The sequence below is a fragment of the Plectropomus leopardus genome, chromosome 20 (assembly GCF_008729295.1).
Source record: "Plectropomus leopardus isolate mb chromosome 20, YSFRI_Pleo_2.0, whole genome shotgun sequence".
Lineage (NCBI taxonomy): Eukaryota > Metazoa > Chordata > Actinopteri > Perciformes > Serranidae > Plectropomus > Plectropomus leopardus.
The window spans coordinates 14,773,670-14,791,633 of NC_056482.1; the positions used below are offsets into that span (position 1 = coordinate 14,773,670).

Genomic DNA, 17,964 nt, shown 5'->3' on the forward strand with positions numbered 1-17,964 from the left:
CAGAATGAACACTTAAGTTTCACATTCACTGTGCCTGGCACTCTGCTTCTCCATTTGAGCCCAGTTTACACTCTGCACTCTTGACTATGGTGCAATGAAAACAAATGGTCTGTATATTACAAGAGTGTTCCTAATGAGCGGTCGAGCTCAAATATACGTTGTGGTGGCAGATATTATTGTGGCATGTCGCCACAAATGAATGAATGTGGGAAACCCTGCAGTATGGCTTGACCATTTTCCAATGAGTTGCATTAAGTGTTGAGTGACCATCTCTCATTTGGCGCTATAGAAGGAGACGTGTTGAATTCAACTGACAGCAACATCTCCAGCTTTACCAACACAACTGCCAACCTGAATAGCGAGCAAATAGCGAGAGTGTAGACTTAATCATGGTGTGCGGGGCCCTTTGACCTTCTAGTAACATTGGCAATAACAAAAAGTGACCAAGTGGTCAGGTAGAGATGCATGATATACGCGGGTGTGAACTGCGATGTGTCTCAGTTGTCCACTTCATGTTAATACCAGATATAAGCCAGATTTTAAACAGACACATATACAAGATCGTTCAGGTGAAAGAGATTATTCTTGGTGCTCTTTTTTGAGTATTGTTTTGGTACTAATACCTCATTTACATTTAGACTTTGCTATACAAAATGAGAGCACCGGTGCTCTGCGCTTGTTATTTTCATCAACGCATCCAATGCCATATGTTGTATATGGTCTTTTCTTCTCAGCCTATATTTTAGCCCGTTACCCTTTTTGATCACTATAAACCTTTAGGGTAGATTTAATTGAAAATTAAATGTAGTCAGTTGGCCCTGCTTTTATTGACTGGTCATGGCAGAAAATGTGCCGGTGTGATTTATAACAACGATGGCTCAGTTCTATTTACATCTACCAGCACGTCATGACAGTATGATCATAAAATCTATTATTACCACCTGTGCTTTTCTTACATGTTACATGTCAAAATGTCTCACGAAAAAACCCCTAATCAACAGGTTGCAAAGAATCCCATTGACTCAGCATGTGCCTCCTTCATGTTGTCTCTCTTTTCAGTAATGTACCAAGAATGTTTCTGTTTTTATCTCTGTACATGATCATCATCACCAAAATCATACACGTTTTTTTGGAATCAAAACAATGTTGAACAGTCTGTTTATTTAGATGAGATTAAAAATATGTTGATGCATGTAAACAGTTGAAAATATTGATTTATGAAACAGTGTTCCTCTCTGAACTATTTTTTTTTTGTTCTCAGTTTTCTCTGACACTGTAATTAAATGTAAAATACTGTAATTATTACAGAATTATTACTGATATGAAGATTGGCTGGTTGAACATGAAACCACTTTTCTAACTGTAAATTCACTCTATTTACAGTAATGCTGATGTAAATAAAGATGTTAATCACACTTTATCTGTTGTCACATTAAATCTGTCAGGGCTTCATTCTCCGAGAAGCCTTCTCAAATAATAAATATGCAAATCAAGAAACACCAAACCACAGTGGTGTACAAAAATTCAACAACTCCTTCTGTAGTAGGATGTTTAGTTTACCTTCATTGTTAATAATCTCACATTAACAAGGATGTACTTCAGACTCAACCAATTTGTGCCATTAAAAAAAAGAAAAATAGATATTTTGGTTGTTTTGTGGAAGAGGTTTTTAGAAAGCAGAATAAAGTATAAAAATAGTCCGTTTGTCTCATCAGTCCTGAGATGCTGGCTCCGCCTGTTTCTCTTGAGATCCTGGCTGTGCAACATTGAACTCTGCCTCATACATAATCTGCTGGATCTTTATTTTTGTCTCGCACCTTTTCTGTGGCGCAAGTCGTTTCAGAGCGGGGACAAAACTCAGGAGAAACAGTTCGTCCTCGTCCCGAGGCCTGTTGGGAAACGAGGTGCCATTGTCTTTGACCAGCCACTTTGTCGGGGACGTTGTACTTTGGGAAGAAGACAGTGAAAGTGAGTCTTGCATCTGGCGTCGTTTCTTTCCAGTTTTGGTGGTTGGGGCGATCTGTGGGCTCGATGGCATCTTAGCCAGAACAGCCAGCTGGGCCATCTGTGATTCTTGAGTCACTGACGGGAGCTGCGACACGAAGGCTACCTGGGGTTTGAGGTCGGGTTGACTTGCAGGGGCCTTCATGGCGGACTGCAGTGTCTTGACGGCCTCAGATGATGTCGTTTCTCCTTCGGCACTGCCAGATTCGTTGTCAGGATTGTCGTGGTCGTCTTCATTGTTGCCGCATATGTCCGCCACACCACTTCTCGATCCAGTGAAGGGGGCAATAAAGTTCATAAGTTGTCTATATTTCCATCTACTCTGCACGATCTCTCCTTGCTTCTTGCTTTTGATCTCCATCCGGACTTCCTTCAAGTATCGGTCTCTCATGTTCTTCCATTTTCTTTTACACTCCTCAGCTGAAAAAGTGAAAGAGAGTAAGGGGTAAGAGATTTCAACGCACATATACTGTAGACCACACAACGAAGCAGTCAGCAACCTGGACATCTACTTGGTTTTTAGACAAAAAAATGACCTCATGAAAGTGCTAAAAAAATGTGAACAATTTTTTTCTTGTTTTTTGTAACATAATTTTACATATATAATTAACAGAATTATAAATAGATTTTTTCTGGACATTTTTTCCGTTGTTTTTTCTAAATCATACCTAATAATCGATTTATTGCTGCTTATTATGTTTTTTTCCCTGTGTTTTTGAAAGAAAGCAAGCCAATTTTAAAACAGATGAACATCCAGGTATTAAAGGGTTAAACTAAAATCATATAGGCTACTTGAATTAATACCTCTTGGAAAGTAATACCTCTTGAAAACTCAACATTTTAATCTGACCCAAATGGGAAATTGATGTCAGATCTCTTGTGCTGTGATTACATTAAATTGTACAGGTGTACCTAATATAGTGACCAGGGAATATATGCATACTGTATATAATGTGGCCATAAGACAGGGGTCAACAGATTATTGGCCTGGCCAATTATTGGGGCTGATATTTGGCATTATGCTGATTATCTATGTCTGCATTTTATTTTAATGATTGCAGATAAAATTAAATAATTAGAAAGTGCCAGAATAGGAGTAAACGTTTTCTTTTTAAACCCATAGGGAGCTATTTTTATTCATTCATGTTTTATTTATATTTTGAATTGAGTTTATTAAAAATAGTTTGTTATATTATATCCTATATATATATATCCTAATTCTAAATTTTAACCGAAAGATTTTCATTTTTATTGCAAATTCACATTGATTCCAAATATTGGTTACCGGTGTCATTAACTACTAATAATCAGTATGGGTCGATCATAAAATATAATAAAATATAGCAAAACACTACTTTATCCAAGTAAATTTTGAAGTAATTTAGGCTTTAATTATATTGTTTTTATCGAGTTTAATAAAGACAGGCTGTCGATAATTGTCTTTATCTTGTCCTGATGTTGTTAAGTCTCTCCGGAGGTCACTGTCAGTTCATCCGTGTTACACGCGGCCCCATCACTGACCATGACTCCGTTCACCTGATTATGTTTCAGGGGGCCTCCGACCGATTTTATTCAGCACACGGTGCCGCCGCCGCTTCCACGAGACTTCGAGAAAATTTCAGTTCGCATGGAGCTCGCGGTGTTCACGAGCCAGACGAAAAGCACGCGGCTCAGTAAATGAAGCGACTCCGTGCCGCTGAGCATGTCTCCTCCTCCGCCGTGCCGTGCTGGATACGCGGCTGGCGGCAGAGCAGAGCCGGACCGTGCCGTCCGGTGCAGCGCGGCCTACAGCGTGCGAGCTGCTACCGCTAGCACGGTGCGCGCGGCTGCATCTACACCACCACTCTGTACTCGCGCGAATAAAAAAATAAATAAAAAGCTATTTGCCCATAGGAGATATGCCAAAAACATCTATCACTTAATGTTTTCTAATTTCTATATGTTTGTTGTTCAAGACGACATCGGCTGAGGAAATAATAACTGGCAGTAAAGTTGTTTTAAACAACAAAAACAATCAAATACTCACACGGGAGACCCAGTACGATACTGATGTTTCTCCACGCATTTGCTCGACTTTCTGTGCAGCGGTAATTCGGCAAAGTGACATTGTACAGCTCTGGGTAATTAAATACAGCCAATATTAACTTCTCGTCCATTTTGCCCTCCGTAGTGTTGTGTCTGCCTTTGCGCGGACGCGGAAGCGGCAGTCTTCTCCCGCCTTTTCCGCCCAGCTGCTGCCCCAACGCGAGTTATCGCGAGCTGCGGGCTGTCTGCCGCGCTGTGTCGCTCCGCCGTCTACGGTGGCCATGCCGTCTCTAGTCACAGGGGGGCGCACCACTCTGCACTGGAAACCAGTTACTGCCCTTTGTTTTTATATCCCAGTGATGGGGCTGTAGGAGGCAGCACCCTGGGGTCAGTGGTGGAAGAAGTGTCCAGATCCTTTGCTTAACTACTAGTACCACACTGTAAAAAATACTCTGGTACAAGTAAAAGTCCTGAATTGAAAATTATTTATACTTATGATTATTTAAAAATAAGTAAATAAATAAATTATTTAATTATACTCAAGTAAAAGTAAGTAAGAATAATCAGGAAAAAGTATGAAGTAAGTGAAACATAGTAAAAAGCACAAAAAAAAAAAAAAAAAAAAAAACAGACAAAACACCTCCAAAACTAAGTTTTAAAAAATAAAAATAAAGAAACGACAAATAGCCTACTTCAACATAAAATGTGAATACTTTGGGGTATAGGCTACATGCACTATACCACTGGACTTTCCACTTCAGTAATGTAAACATAGGCTACTTTAAAAAAAATAAAAAAGGTCTAAGAGTCAAACACCACATTTTTCGCTCACAGAGAGCCTGCAGGGTGATGTTAAAGCCAGGCAAGTAAACATCATATCACAGAGCTTTTGTTCAGATTCAAAGGAGGGAAAGATATGAGAAAAAAAGAGAGAAACATAACATTTATGATATGCACAGCTATTAGTTTCTACAACCTCATGGATGTTTTCTTGATTCCTCCTAAGTCCCCAGAGTATCACTATCTGGCAAGTGCTTTCTGAGCCTTCAACAGTTACTCTGTTTCTGGAGAAAACACAGAGAGGGAGGTTGATCCTCTGCATTTCCTGGTCACACAGCTGCAATCTGCGATTTCCCAGGAGGTTTTGGGCCCCGGTCCAGCCGAGAACAGACTCTGAGCTTTTTCACACGTGAACAGTCTGATGTCATGTGGTTCTCTGCTCATTCACTGTCAGTCAGTGAGTGGGTGTTTTTGTAATCCTGCATCTCCTGTCCGAATTGTATCATTTTGATTTGCGTACTTTAATTCTGCATTATACGGCACTGTTCTCAATTTATCAGAGGAGGGGGGTTGTCTGGGGTGTGACCTTTTTAGTTTTAATCTTGGCCTTCCCTGAAGCTACAAATATTTTTCCTTAATTTTGTTATGCAAGCAAGAGTGCAGAGTTCAGTGTTTATTTGTTTGATTTGTTTGTTTTTTTGTTTTTCCTTTTACAGGATGTGGTTTGCGCAAACTGTATTTCTGGCTTTTTTCTTTTTAAAGAGAGACATAGAATAAAGTGATTTTGAGGAAATATAACTAATTTAAACTTTGTTGCACGTAATATGTCAAAGACCATAGCCAATTTGAAATTCCAACAAAATTTTTCACCATTTCTGGCTATAATTAATAGTGTGATTTTATTGCCTTTTAAAGAAATAATGCCTTTCAAACCTACCAGCTGGGATTGGAGTTCAGATTGTATTTAAAATAAATATGCCAATATGCCCCCAAAGCCAAAATAAAAAAAAACACAAGTCCCTGTCCAGTGTTTTATCATTTGATATGTCTCCCTCATTTTGCACCCCCCCCCCCCCCCACCCCCACCCCCATAAATAATGAATGTTTTCCAGAAATTGCGACTTTAATTATAATTATAAGGTTTTATCTGCGTTCTGAGCGGTTTTGAGATATCGAGCATCAACGTTTTGCATTCCAAACAGCATAAGTGCTATGAACCTTTTTGTTTTTCTAAATAAAAAGTCCCCAAATGTTTAGAACTTAAAAAAAAACACCTCATACAATATCAATATGTTGTCACAGAATATGAATAACTAATTTTTGAAAAATGTCAGGACCTTTTAAGGTGACAAAAGGTGTCTTTAAAAAACAGCATCACATCATGGCTTTGGTCTGGGATTTTGTCACTTTGTCTGACATGGTGTTTGGGTGACTTTTGTTTTGGGGCAGTAAAAAAAAGACCTTCACAGTATTATCCATTACATGCACCTCAAGTTGTGTATTTGAAGGGCAGTGGGCCTTGTAAAGTGTTGAACAGAACCATTTTTGATGCACCATTTGTACCAAATATTGCTCTTACAACAACAACAAAATGAACCTTTATCATTCTAATCCGCAGTAATGAATTTTGAACTCCTTGAACCAGTGGGGATGTAGCACAATTCCTTCTATTGAGAGCCACAATAAGTGAGAGATAGCGATCTAACATGCTCCGCAAACTATACATCAACAATCTGAACGCTATTAAACCCAAGTGAAAAGGATGGGATGGTGTTTATTGTTATCTGTTTTCAAAAGCCCTTATAAGAGGAGCTTAAGACAGATTGTGGAAATCCATTAATTCTCTGGAGAAAAAAAAGGTGTATTGCCTTGTATGAAATCACAGGATTTGTTGGGGAGGGATGAATTTAACCTGTAATAGCTTTACCTCAGCTGTGCACATTGTCAGAGGAGTAAGACTGTGCCACACAGATAAGACACACGATGCATGATTGTGAATACAAAACCACATGCACGGACCCTTTTTCTGAAATACATTTGTGTTTATCTGTATTGAGTACAAATCTATTAGTCACCACATATGACACTTGTGAGATGAGTCATTTGATCAACTGTCTAATTACTGAGTGTGATTAGTATGCATCATTGTTGCCTGAACATGTGTCATTTGCTGAACACATCTACGCATTTGCACAAGATAATTTACTGATATAGATAAACAGGACAGTAACATTAGGAAATAAATACATGAGCTAATCCTCAAATTCAGCATAGCACAAGTCTCCGGCCACACCAAAAAAAAAGCGTTCATCTTTAAATCCAGGTTTCTAATACCAAGCAATCCCTTTTCTCTAAAACCTCAACAATAAGGATCTTAGGAGCTCTCCACTTCTCATTTTATGCAGTGAAATCTGATTTCTTTGGAGAAAGGAATGAGGCAAGATTAACTGAATCTGCCGTCCTCCCTAACCTCTTCACAAAACTGCCCAGATTAGCTAGGAATTAAGTTTCAAAACCGTTTTATGTGTCTGGTCTACAGGGGGATTATAGTTTTACTTTTTTTTTTTTGCCTCCCAATTTCACTATAAGGGCCTGACACGCTGTTGTAGAGAGAGGAGAAGCAGAAGAGCAGCTCCAAAAGTGTTGTGTGTCAATGTCAGTGCTGCTTGTGTTTTATTGGAGTTTATTTGGAGATGGATGGACTGATCAGAGTGGAGAGACAAAAGTTTCCTTTCACTATTGAGAACATACTGAGCAAATACCCAAACAGTAACGGAGACAGACGGTCGTGTGGAACAAGTGGCCCTGGACTAAAAGAGAAGAGTCCTGTTGGAGGCCAGACAGAGGCTGTTCATCACGCCTGCATGTGCTGCTGCTACTGCTCCCACTGTGGAGACATGTACCAGACTGATTTCATTCATGAAGGTAAGGCTCAGTTGACATGTTTTAACCCCCTGAAACCTGGATCAGTATCAGATTTCTTGTGCTGCCTTCAAATGCCTTTTACAAGCTTTTTTGACAATTTGAAACCTGGTCTGGTTGGATTTAGTTTGAAAACATGGAGGAAAAGGCTAAATCCAACAAATTGCAAGAAATTAGTAAAATGTAACAAGAAAAAATCCTAGAAATTCTTTTCAAAAAGAGGGAAGGATTATTTAAAAAAATATCCAAAAATAGGGAAAAATGTCCCATAAACTATGTTTGTAATATTTTGATATTTCAAATTATGTTACAGAAAAAAAAACATATAAGAGAACATAAACATATTTTTCAGAACTTTTAGGTCATTTTAATGTTGGTTTATTTTATCTTAATTTTTCCTTTTTGCTTATTTTCAGGTAATTTTCTTTTATTTTTATTATTATTAATAATAACAATTTCTTGCTAATTCTGGGCCATATTTCGATAACTTACTTGTTAGCTTCTCCCCATGTCTTTGAAAGAAATCAAATCAATTTGCTCAAGTTTCAAAGGGTTAATCTGGTTTCTACTTTGCTCCCTATTATCTCCTCTCTGCAGCCTGTCAGTACGGATGGCCGCCGGCGATGCTCACAGACCCATGTAGGCTGGGAGACGCTCACAGGGAGGAGCAGACACCCGGTCAGGTGCAGAGGCGAACCAGACGTCACCGCACTATTTTCACAGAGGAGCAGCTGGATGCATGCACTGGAGGAGCTGTTCCTGCAGAACCAGTATCCAGATGTGACCACAAGGGAGAAACTAGCACAGCATACTCACTTGAGGGAAGAAAGAGTTGAGGTAAGACTGTCATATTCAGCCTTTCAACAGATGCTGTTCTCAATATTGTGCCAACTGTGGCAGATGGACCATTAGTAAAGATGAGAGCACGTTTAAATATTTAATTTAAGCACTGATGACAGCATTGGATCTCACCTGAGCTCTTTGTCATATTTGAACTTCATGTCTTTTGATAATGATGCCCAATGCTGTTTGTAATTTAAATGTAAATGCAAAATGTGCCAAATAATATAAATACAGCACATGTACAGTATGTTCAACAAGAACATCAAAAACTAGCCTAAATAACATGACCTTTTTTTCTGCTAATAGGTTTGGTTTAAAAACCGAAGAGCAAAGTGGAGGCGCCAGAAAAGACTATCATTTGGTATGGGAAACACAGAAAAGTGAATTTTATACTGTATAAACTGTGTATATGGACCACTGCATTAAAAAGAAGAGATGTAAATGTGTGTAAAGGATTTTTTTTGAAATTGTCATTGTTATCAAATATTATAATCTTTTTTTCTCTCCCCTCAAAGTAGAAAAACTTTGTGTCAGTCAAATCATGCTATTAAAGACAGTTTTGTAGCCTATGTCTGACTGGTTGAGTGCATGCTTGTAGTATATGCTTTAACTAATCCTGAAAGTTAAAACTTGACTCTGTAAATGGATTGTTATAGTTTGCACTGGTTGTGGAAAAAAAGTGTCCTTGAGAACAAATAAAGTTTTTGTTTTGTTTTGTTTTGTTTTTTAGAAAAATGAAGGAAACTAATTACAAAACCAAAAAACAAACCATAACACATCCATGTTAAAGCATCATACCTAAATGCTGTAGATGTAATGACGACTTCTGAGTAGAATTGAATTATTTTTACCATAGTTAAACATCTACTATAGCTCAAAGTTCCTTCATACAGTTTTGATTAAAATAAAACAGTGCCCAGACATTTTATCAACTTATCATCGTCTTTAAATCAAAAAAAATCAAACCAGTGACTGACAGTCGGGGGGCTCTGGAGATTACTGGATCACAATAATGAGGTCACAAGATAATTTCTTGGTAAGAATAAACATCGTTTTATTCTTTCGGTGGGCAGGTAAAAGGAGTTAGAGTTAAACCTCTGGGTATTACTTGGAAAACACAGAATCTGTTATGATTTTTTAACAGTATAATTATTGTTGTTAAAATGTTATTCAATGTATGCCAGATAAACTATAGTCACAGATTCTGTTACAAAAGGGTAAAATCAATAATGTTCTCTCAAGTGAGCAGGTCTGTCTTATAGACTGTAAATAAAGATATTAAGATATATTATATAATTTATATATTAATATTTATGTATTTGATATTTAAGATACAGTCTATCCTTAAAACACAGAAACACTTGCTACAAAAATATTCTGATTAATCAATTTGTAAATTACCACAGTAAAAATAAAATAATAAATGAATATATTTCCATATACTCAAAAGTCTTTATTTTGCCTCCTAGTACTTCCATTAACAAATTATTGTTACAATTAATGATAACAATTATACTGGAGATGTCTCGTTTGTTTTTATACTGGAAATCTGCCTGACCGGGAGTGAACTTCCGATGACGTAACGCTCCGGGCCGTCGCTGTTACGTAGTACGTTGTTTTTACGCTGGTTAGCCAACGGTGGCTAGTAAGTTAGCCAACTGGTCTGAGTCAGTTAGGTGTACACAGTCTTGAATGTCGACTTAACGTCATATAGTCCATACTTTAAACACGCTAGCTGACTTTTTCAAGTACAAATTCAGCATTTCGTTTTTATTCGGTCGGTATTTATATCGGAAGAGTCGCCGTTAGCCTAGCAGGCTAACAGGGTCCACAATGGAGGGCAGCGCCAGCGTGAGGAAAGCGCTCTCCGGGACCCTCGTCCCTGTAACGGCCACAACAGTGGCACTTCTCCAGCAACCCGAGGAGAAGGGGAAGGAGAAGCTGAAGAGAAAGGTCCTCGATGAAGAGGAGTACATTGAGGTAACTAAATGACTGACAACTCTTTATAGAGACATCTGAAGACAGCTATCGGTAGTCATCAGACAACATAAGCAGCCCTGTGTTTGGTTAATGCTAGCGAAGAAACATGTCAACATGGTATTTATTTAATGTAGCTAACAAACATAACTTTTCGTGTTTATACGAAATTACTGTGAAATAGCTTAGTTGAACGAGAGTAGTATACAAGTGGCGTTTCAAATCAGAGGTAACGGCGCCCCACTTCTGTTTATTTAAGGAAAAACAAATCCATTATTTTGGCAATTGTAAGATTATGATTTGATTTTGTGTCATTAAAATGTCCTTTGCCCATCTTTATTACATGATACTATTCTGTATAGTCGAGACTATTATTTGATTAACCAATAAATAGATTGACAGAAAAGTAAAGGGCTACATTGTTGTTTCACAAAAAATAATCGGTTAAGCCCCCCAAAATCAGAATTTGGCTAATTACAGCTTCTCAGGTGTTACAATTTGCAGCTTTCTTCTGTTTTATAGAATTGTAAATGTTGTTTACAAGGGAAATTGCAAAGAAACTCATTTTAAAAAAGTTTGTTGATGTTCTACTGTACTGTTTTCTTTTGGGCACAAGCTCATTGAATTTAATTAAGTAAAAGTGAGACTAACCTAAGAAATGCTTATCCACTTCACAATTGAGCTTTTTTTCCTCTACTTCTAACAGAGTTTAGAAAAGATCATCCAGCGAGACTTCTTCCCAGATGTGACTAAACTGCAAGCGCAGAAGGACTATCTTGAAGCAGAGGAAAACGGTGACCTCGAGCGAATGAGAGAGATATCCATTAGATATGGATCATCTTTGACAAAATCTACGCCACGGTCCTCTGCACCCTGTGAGTAGCACGAGGAGTGGAATTAAACACTATGTTATTATACCTCACTGACAGAATTAAATATTTAATCTGAATGTGCTTTACACCCATGTTTTGCTGTTGTTTCTCTTTGTATGTAAGACGTGACACCAGCAAGCTTTGAGACGCCAGTGGGCCGCTCAGGGTCTCCCTCTGCCACTCATGGCAGTAAAGGTTTAGATGGGGGTATGTATTATATTTTCTAAGATGAAGATGAGGAACAGAAAACATGACATAATGTTCTGAGTTTTATTAGTGTGTTTATGCAGACGTAAAGATCTTTGTCCCATTTCAAAACCCTTTTCCTGCAACTTACCTTAAACATGTTTAGCAGTAATAAATGACCTCACTCACAAATGCTTAATGGTGATTTAACCCAATTTTCTATTGATGTTGTAATAATAGACAGCAAGGAGGATGACAAGGAAGAGAAAGAGCTGCCCTCTCTGGATCGCTTCCTTGCTAAAAATACCAGTGAGGATAATGCATCATTTGAGCAGATAATGGATCTGGCAGAAGACAAGGAGAAGCTGAGGCATGCCTGGTTATATGAGGCTGAGGCTGAATACAAACAGGTGTGTATGAGCAGAATTAAAAGATTAAATTGAATCCAAATCAGTTAATGAAATGTCTAGACAGTTACAAGTGTCTTGATCATAGAATTAATATAAGTGGATCAAAATTAGATTTTTTTAGTAAATTGCTTTTGACTTAATTGGTACATGTAAATTTTTGTCATATTGCAGTTTGTTGTTTACTCATGTAAGACAAACAATATGTTTGATGGTTATGAGGGGTGCAGGATTTTGTTTGCAGTAGCATTTGATCAGTTATTGAGTACACTCCTGGACTACATGAAAAAACAAACAAACATTAACACGTCTGATATTTTTCAGCGCCATGAAGAGAACCTCGCCTTACCATCAGCGGAGAAAGCAGCTCTCGAAAATACCAAAGCTGGACTTGAGACATGGGAGTACAAAGCAAAGAATGCCTTGATGTATTATCCAGAAGGTAAGAGGCCTAAACTTGGACTGAATTTCTTTCTTTTGTCATAATTCCTTACTGACAATATGCAAATGATCAAATTCAGTTGTGAGAGAATAAATGGATCACTGTGTTGTTTTTTTGGTTTTGTTTTATTCCAGGTGTTAAAGACGATGATGCTTTATTTAAGAAGCCACGGGAGGTAGTTCACAAGAACACACGCTTTGTTGGTGACCCTTTCAGCAAAGCTCTTAACAAAAGCCAGATTCAGCAGGCTGCAGCACTCAATGCACAGGTACATTTTAGAAATATATGGTCAATAAAAACATTGATGTAGTTTTGTTTTGCCCTTCATGTGCCCCATAATTTTGATGTAATAGTCTCTGTGTGACAGTTTGCTCTCCAGTTGAATAAAAGTGTTAATTCAAGAGTGATGTAGCTGATGTGTTGTGTTTTTTGTCCAGTTCAAACAGGGTAAAGTAGGTCCTGATGGGAAAGAGCTCATCCCACATGAATCCCCAACAGTGAATGGATATGGATTTGAAACGATGCCCTCCCCTGCACCTGGTAAGTGGGTCTTCAAATCCTTAACACGGAAACAGTTCTGAGACAAGTGAAACTAAATGTTTCCTTAAATAGCTTATTAAACAACTCTACCTACATTTGGAGAAGACTTCTGAAGCAGTTTCTGTCCTTCAGGTGTAGCTGAGTCACCTCTCATGACCTGGGGTGAGATCGAGAGCACCCCATTTCGTCTGGATGGATCTGACACCCCATATGTTGAGAGGAATCATGGTCCATCATTTAAGGTATTGAACCTTTAGTGGTAGCTATAACGACCGGTAAATAATTGGTTCTTTGTTGAGTTATAAAATGTTGATATTGAATATATTTTGTTTCTACAAGATTCCAGAACCAGGAAGACGAGAAAGGCTAGGATTAAAAATGGCCAATGAAGCTGCCGCTAAAAATCGTGCAAAAAAACAGGAGGCATTGAGAAAAGTCACAGAAAACCTGGCAAGGTAAGACATTTTAACTTTTGCACTCTTATTATTTCATAATTAATTTTAAAAAAAAGATTAACAAGAAAATCAGAAACAGAAAGAGACAACGACAAATAAAAACAAAAACAAACAAACAGGCAGGTAAACTAAGAGGCATTTAGAGACATTTATACAAAGAAGACAGCTTTTATAGTCACAGTAATGTGCCAGGCATTAAATATCATCTGTGTCTTTACATGGTTCTGTCCAGACATATGTATGTTGAAACTGTCCAATCGCTCCTTAACCGTCATTTTTCCAGTTAAGTCCTCCCAACATCTTTTTGTAGGCAATAGTTTCCATCATTTGAACTCTCCATATATTCAGTGTAGGAGTTTGAGGCTCCTTCCAACACCTTAGAATCATACGGGCACATGTTATCAGGCCAGTTTTAAGTATTATAAATATAAATGTATTTAAATTCAGCACTACAGTTTTGGCAGTTTTGTGATGCAACATAGTTGTGGTGATTGGGCAGTTCACAGTCTAGCCATTTATCAATATAATCCAAAACATTTTTTTGCAGGGGACAAACCAAAGGACATTTCCATAATGTGTGAATTTCAACATTGATCATCTTTAATTACACTCTTTGGGTCTGAATCCTTTTGGAACATGTACAGTTGTGTTGCTGGGTTAAGAAGCTTTTATTGGTGACTTTTCATGGTAGAAAGTACCAATATACTCCATTACAGTCGTTCCCCCAGCTGCAGTGATGGTGCAGACTCAGAGGCCCTGAGAGCACAGATGTGTAAGACCTGGAAACTGACAAATCAGAGCAGATTGGGCTTTTTCAGCAGGGGGGATTAAAGAGACGGGCACTAAAACATGGTGTTTCAGCCAGAGAGTGAATACAGGTGATCCAGCACAGACAATATGTGTAAAATAAAGTGTTGTTTTTTTTTTTTTTTTTACCTTAAAACATGTAAACATGTTCTAGTGGAAACCCAAAATACAAGTATGAAACTGAAAAATAATGTTATCGGTGCTCTTTAACTAATTTTAGGCTACTGTTTTTCTTTATAAGTGTAGGTGTGAAGGAATTGATACAACAGCATCATGAACTAACTGACTGCATCAACCTTTGTGTTACAGTCTTACACCTAAAGGTCTGAGTCCAGCCCTCACCCCCGCCCTGCAAAGGCTTGTGAACAGGACATCTAGCAAATACACAGACAAAGCACTGCGAGCGAGTTACACCCCATCGCCCTCGCATAGAGTCATTGGATCCAAGAGTCCCTTTGGTGGCCCATCCACTCCCTCAGGAACGCCAACACCAAACAAAGCCAAAACGCCGAGCTCTCAGGACCTTACATCACTCACAGACAATCTGCTGCAACTTCCCAAGAGACGGAAAGCCTCAGACTTTTTTTAAGTAAGAGAAGCTGTTCTCTGCTGGCTGGGATTGTACAAAACAGACATATTATAATACAGGAAACTCAATTATAAACTGTCCAGACCCAGTTTTCTCAAATGAAAGAGTACAGCTTTCAGCTGGGCGACTGGATAAAGACATGCACAGACAACGGAGGAGTTTTTAAGGATTTATTTGTTACATTTTCAGCACAGATGGGTTTATGTAGGTGCCTGTCAAATGTCCAAATTCTATTTAATTGTTTATCTTCTTTTCTTTTCTTTTTTTTTAATCCCAAATGTAAGGTTTTAGAATTTTTTGTACAGCTGTTTTAGTTCTAAAAAACATTTGTTATCCCTGTCACAAACACAGCAGCACATGGTTATATTTTGTCAATATAATTCAGTTACTGTTTCTGGAAATCAAACACACAAATGAGGATTCACCTCACAGCATTCAGTAGATATGTACCTCCCAGCTCTCCATACATGCTGCCATGGCATTTCAGTGTTTGTCTCTGCACCATAGAAATTACCCAAACTTTTGTGTTTGTGTTAAAATGGAAAAAGGACAACAGAGCTTCAGTTAGAGAGCTCACTGGAGGCAGTAAATGATGAATGTCTCTTTTTGCCATATATTGGAAAAACAGTACAGGCAGAGCTGGACTCAGCATCATAAATCTGTGCAACCTTTTTCTGAAAATCGATAATAAAACTGAGCTTTTTTGACGGTAAGAGGTCTACAAAAGTATAATACCATGTATCAACAGATGACACACTCATCAATAGTTCTGCTCTACCTCCTGCTGGTAGTAGAACAGAACCGTGAATAATAAATAAACCTTTTTTCAAGCAAGCTTCAAATGCACGTCTATTCGTACTATTGTGATTTGAAAATACCCAACATGCCCTCAGTCTGTGTTTTTGAAGCATTAGAGGTTACAGGGTTTCCTACGGCCAGATTTATTATCATATGATGTTTTGTTGTGTGAAGAAGTCAACACACACACACAGACACACACACACACCCACACCCACCCACCCACACCCTGCAGCTCGATTTACGACTTCACATTTTCAGGGGGTCACGGTTCAAAGGTCACTGTTTTCATAACCAGGGATGTTATCCAGGAGTGGCTTATACATCATTTTGTCTCAGCTGTGGACATTAAACTTACTCATTCAAACCTATGTCTACAAAACAGTGAATGTTTAATATGCATATTGCTTATGTCCACTTGATTCTGGTGCTGTCACAAAAGCAGTTTTTGGCAGGGGAATGTTGTTTTTAGACAGATTTGCATTTTGATAAATGTGCCTTGAAAAATATTTACATTAGGGCTGCACAATTAATCAAATTATTATCAAAATTGCAATATGGCCAAGTGCAATATCCAAATTACAGGAGTTGCAATCTTTTGATAAAGCTAAAATGTGTCACAACGTACCATTATAAATAAAGAACTGTTGTGCTACAGAAATGCTCTGGCCTGCAAATCATAAGGGAGCATGCTAGTTTGGTACAGACACAAGCAAAAATCACATTGTCACTTTTATTCATTTATTTTTTAAAATTAATTGCAAAAAATTCCATTCCTACTATAATCATGTCTTATATCACATATGCAATATCTGTCAAAACAATCGCAATATGATTTTTTAATTTGTTTTATATTGTGTGCAGCCCCTTTTCACATGCTCACATGTACATGGACTTGGTTGGATGGTATACTCATGCTTCCTAATAAGATAAGATAAACCGTTATGAATCCCCAAAGGGAAAGCTTGGTTGTTGCAGTAGCACAACAACAGCAATAGTGCAGATAATTTTAGAAAGTGAACAAAAAAATATAAGGTATGTAAAAAGCTAAACTAAATAAGAATACAATAAACATAGGAGAACTATACAAGAACATATGGAGACAAAAACTGCAAGGTTAAGTGACATCAGTAGTGATTAATAGCAGCAGAGTCAGCAAACATACAAGGCCCTCTTCATTTTAAGGTATATAAGTTAAAATGCATACGGTAAACCCATATATTAGCATTCCATTCATTTCTGTGGTAAAAAAAAAAAAAAACTCAGGATACGGGCACCAAGATGGCCTGTGCACAAGCTATAATCAAAATGCCTTCAGTCTCTGCTAAACAGCTCCGTCCTGCATTGGAAAAGTATGCAGTTAAACAAACAAAGTGTTAATAGAACAATGGCAAAGCGTCAGGGACGAGAAAAAACACAAAATTCATCCACAAAAAAAGAAGCCTGTATGGTTGTTTGACAAAGAACTGTGCAAAGAAAATTCTAAAAATATCAGGAAAAGGGGTCCCGTAAGGAAAAAGGTCTGGCTCCACTGCTGTAAGACATTAAATATATATTTCCGATATGATGTCAAAAGTAAGCCATAAAATTTGCTCAAAAACAATTATTATGATAATTGCAGTCTTTGAATCTGACCCATGGGCCTTCACACAAGGCCAAAAAGGTCAAATTATCCTGGGAAGAAATGGAAGGCCATGAAATATAGCATATTATAAAATGACATTTGGGGTAGAATACATATTCATGCATTTTTAGTACAAAGGTTTCCAAATGTAAAGGGCGAATCCTATTCCATGACTGCTTTGATTGAAATTACTGTAGATGGCTTTTTTTTTTTTTAGAATATATCTCATCTTAATTGGAGCGATGGATGATAGGAGTTCACATATATTCGTGACCTTGAGGTTAACTATGTCATTACATCTAATTATCTCCTTTAATTAGCACAATCACCCTTCATCAAAGTCTTGTGGGGCAGAACCAGCGGAAAACACACTGCCCTGTATGCCAGCGGCTCCTAATTGATAAACTGTGCCAGTCATCAGCGCCGCCTGTGTGTTGATGCCATCCTTTCTGATATTTTTGGCTGAATCTTATCTCATAATAATCTCAACGGACACACACAAACACAAACACACACAGTTTGGTTATTGCGAAGCATGGAATACTGTATTTACTCCTCCTCACAAACATGTGCTTCCCAACAAAACCCAAGACTTGCTTTTTAAAATTATACACAGGTACTATCCAGTAAATTCTGTTTTTCATAGATACATTCTGGATATGTTTGACAAATGAACCTTCTGTAACAATATGG

At 37.9% G+C, this 17,964-nt stretch overlaps 3 protein-coding genes across 4 annotated transcripts; 2 read left to right on the forward strand and 1 right to left on the reverse strand.

Annotated features, from left to right (window-relative positions):
• Nucleotides 1–1,241: 1,241 nt before the first annotated feature.
• LOC121960272 lies at nt 1,242–5,097 on the reverse strand. Of its 2 annotated transcripts, none has more exons than XM_042509920.1 (2): nt 5,006–5,097; nt 1,242–2,424 (listed from the first exon to the last, which is right to left on the reverse strand). In XM_042509920.1, the coding sequence occupies exon 2, from the start codon at nt 2,393–2,395 to the stop codon at nt 1,712–1,714; it is 684 nt and encodes a 227-aa protein (XP_042365854.1). In that variant the 5' UTR covers nt 2,396–2,424; nt 5,006–5,097; the 3' UTR covers nt 1,242–1,711. The 2 variants fall into 2 exon arrangements, with proteins under 2 accessions (XP_042365854.1, XP_042365853.1); XM_042509919.1 differs by lacking the exon at nt 5,006–5,097 and adding an exon at nt 4,031–4,183.
• A 2,405-nt stretch (nt 5,098–7,502) lies between these two features.
• On the forward strand, nt 7,503–8,958 carry LOC121960085 (homeobox protein goosecoid-2-like). The gene is given in 4 exon segments (XM_042509684.1): nt 7,503–7,734; nt 8,329–8,468; nt 8,470–8,568; nt 8,881–8,958. Coding segments are annotated over 4 exon segments (549 nt in total).
• A 1,245-nt stretch (nt 8,959–10,203) lies between these two features.
• Nucleotides 10,204–15,683, forward strand: LOC121960176 (splicing factor ESS-2 homolog). Its single transcript, XM_042509792.1, has 10 exons — nt 10,204–10,554; nt 11,258–11,426; nt 11,547–11,630; nt 11,850–12,019; nt 12,341–12,458; nt 12,593–12,726; nt 12,896–12,998; nt 13,131–13,240; nt 13,338–13,453; nt 14,570–15,683. Exons 1-10 carry the CDS (start codon nt 10,408–10,410, stop codon nt 14,847–14,849), a joined length of 1,431 nt encoding a protein of 476 aa, XP_042365726.1. The 5' UTR covers nt 10,204–10,407; the 3' UTR covers nt 14,850–15,683.
• The last annotated feature ends 2,281 nt before the right edge of the window (nt 15,684–17,964 follow it).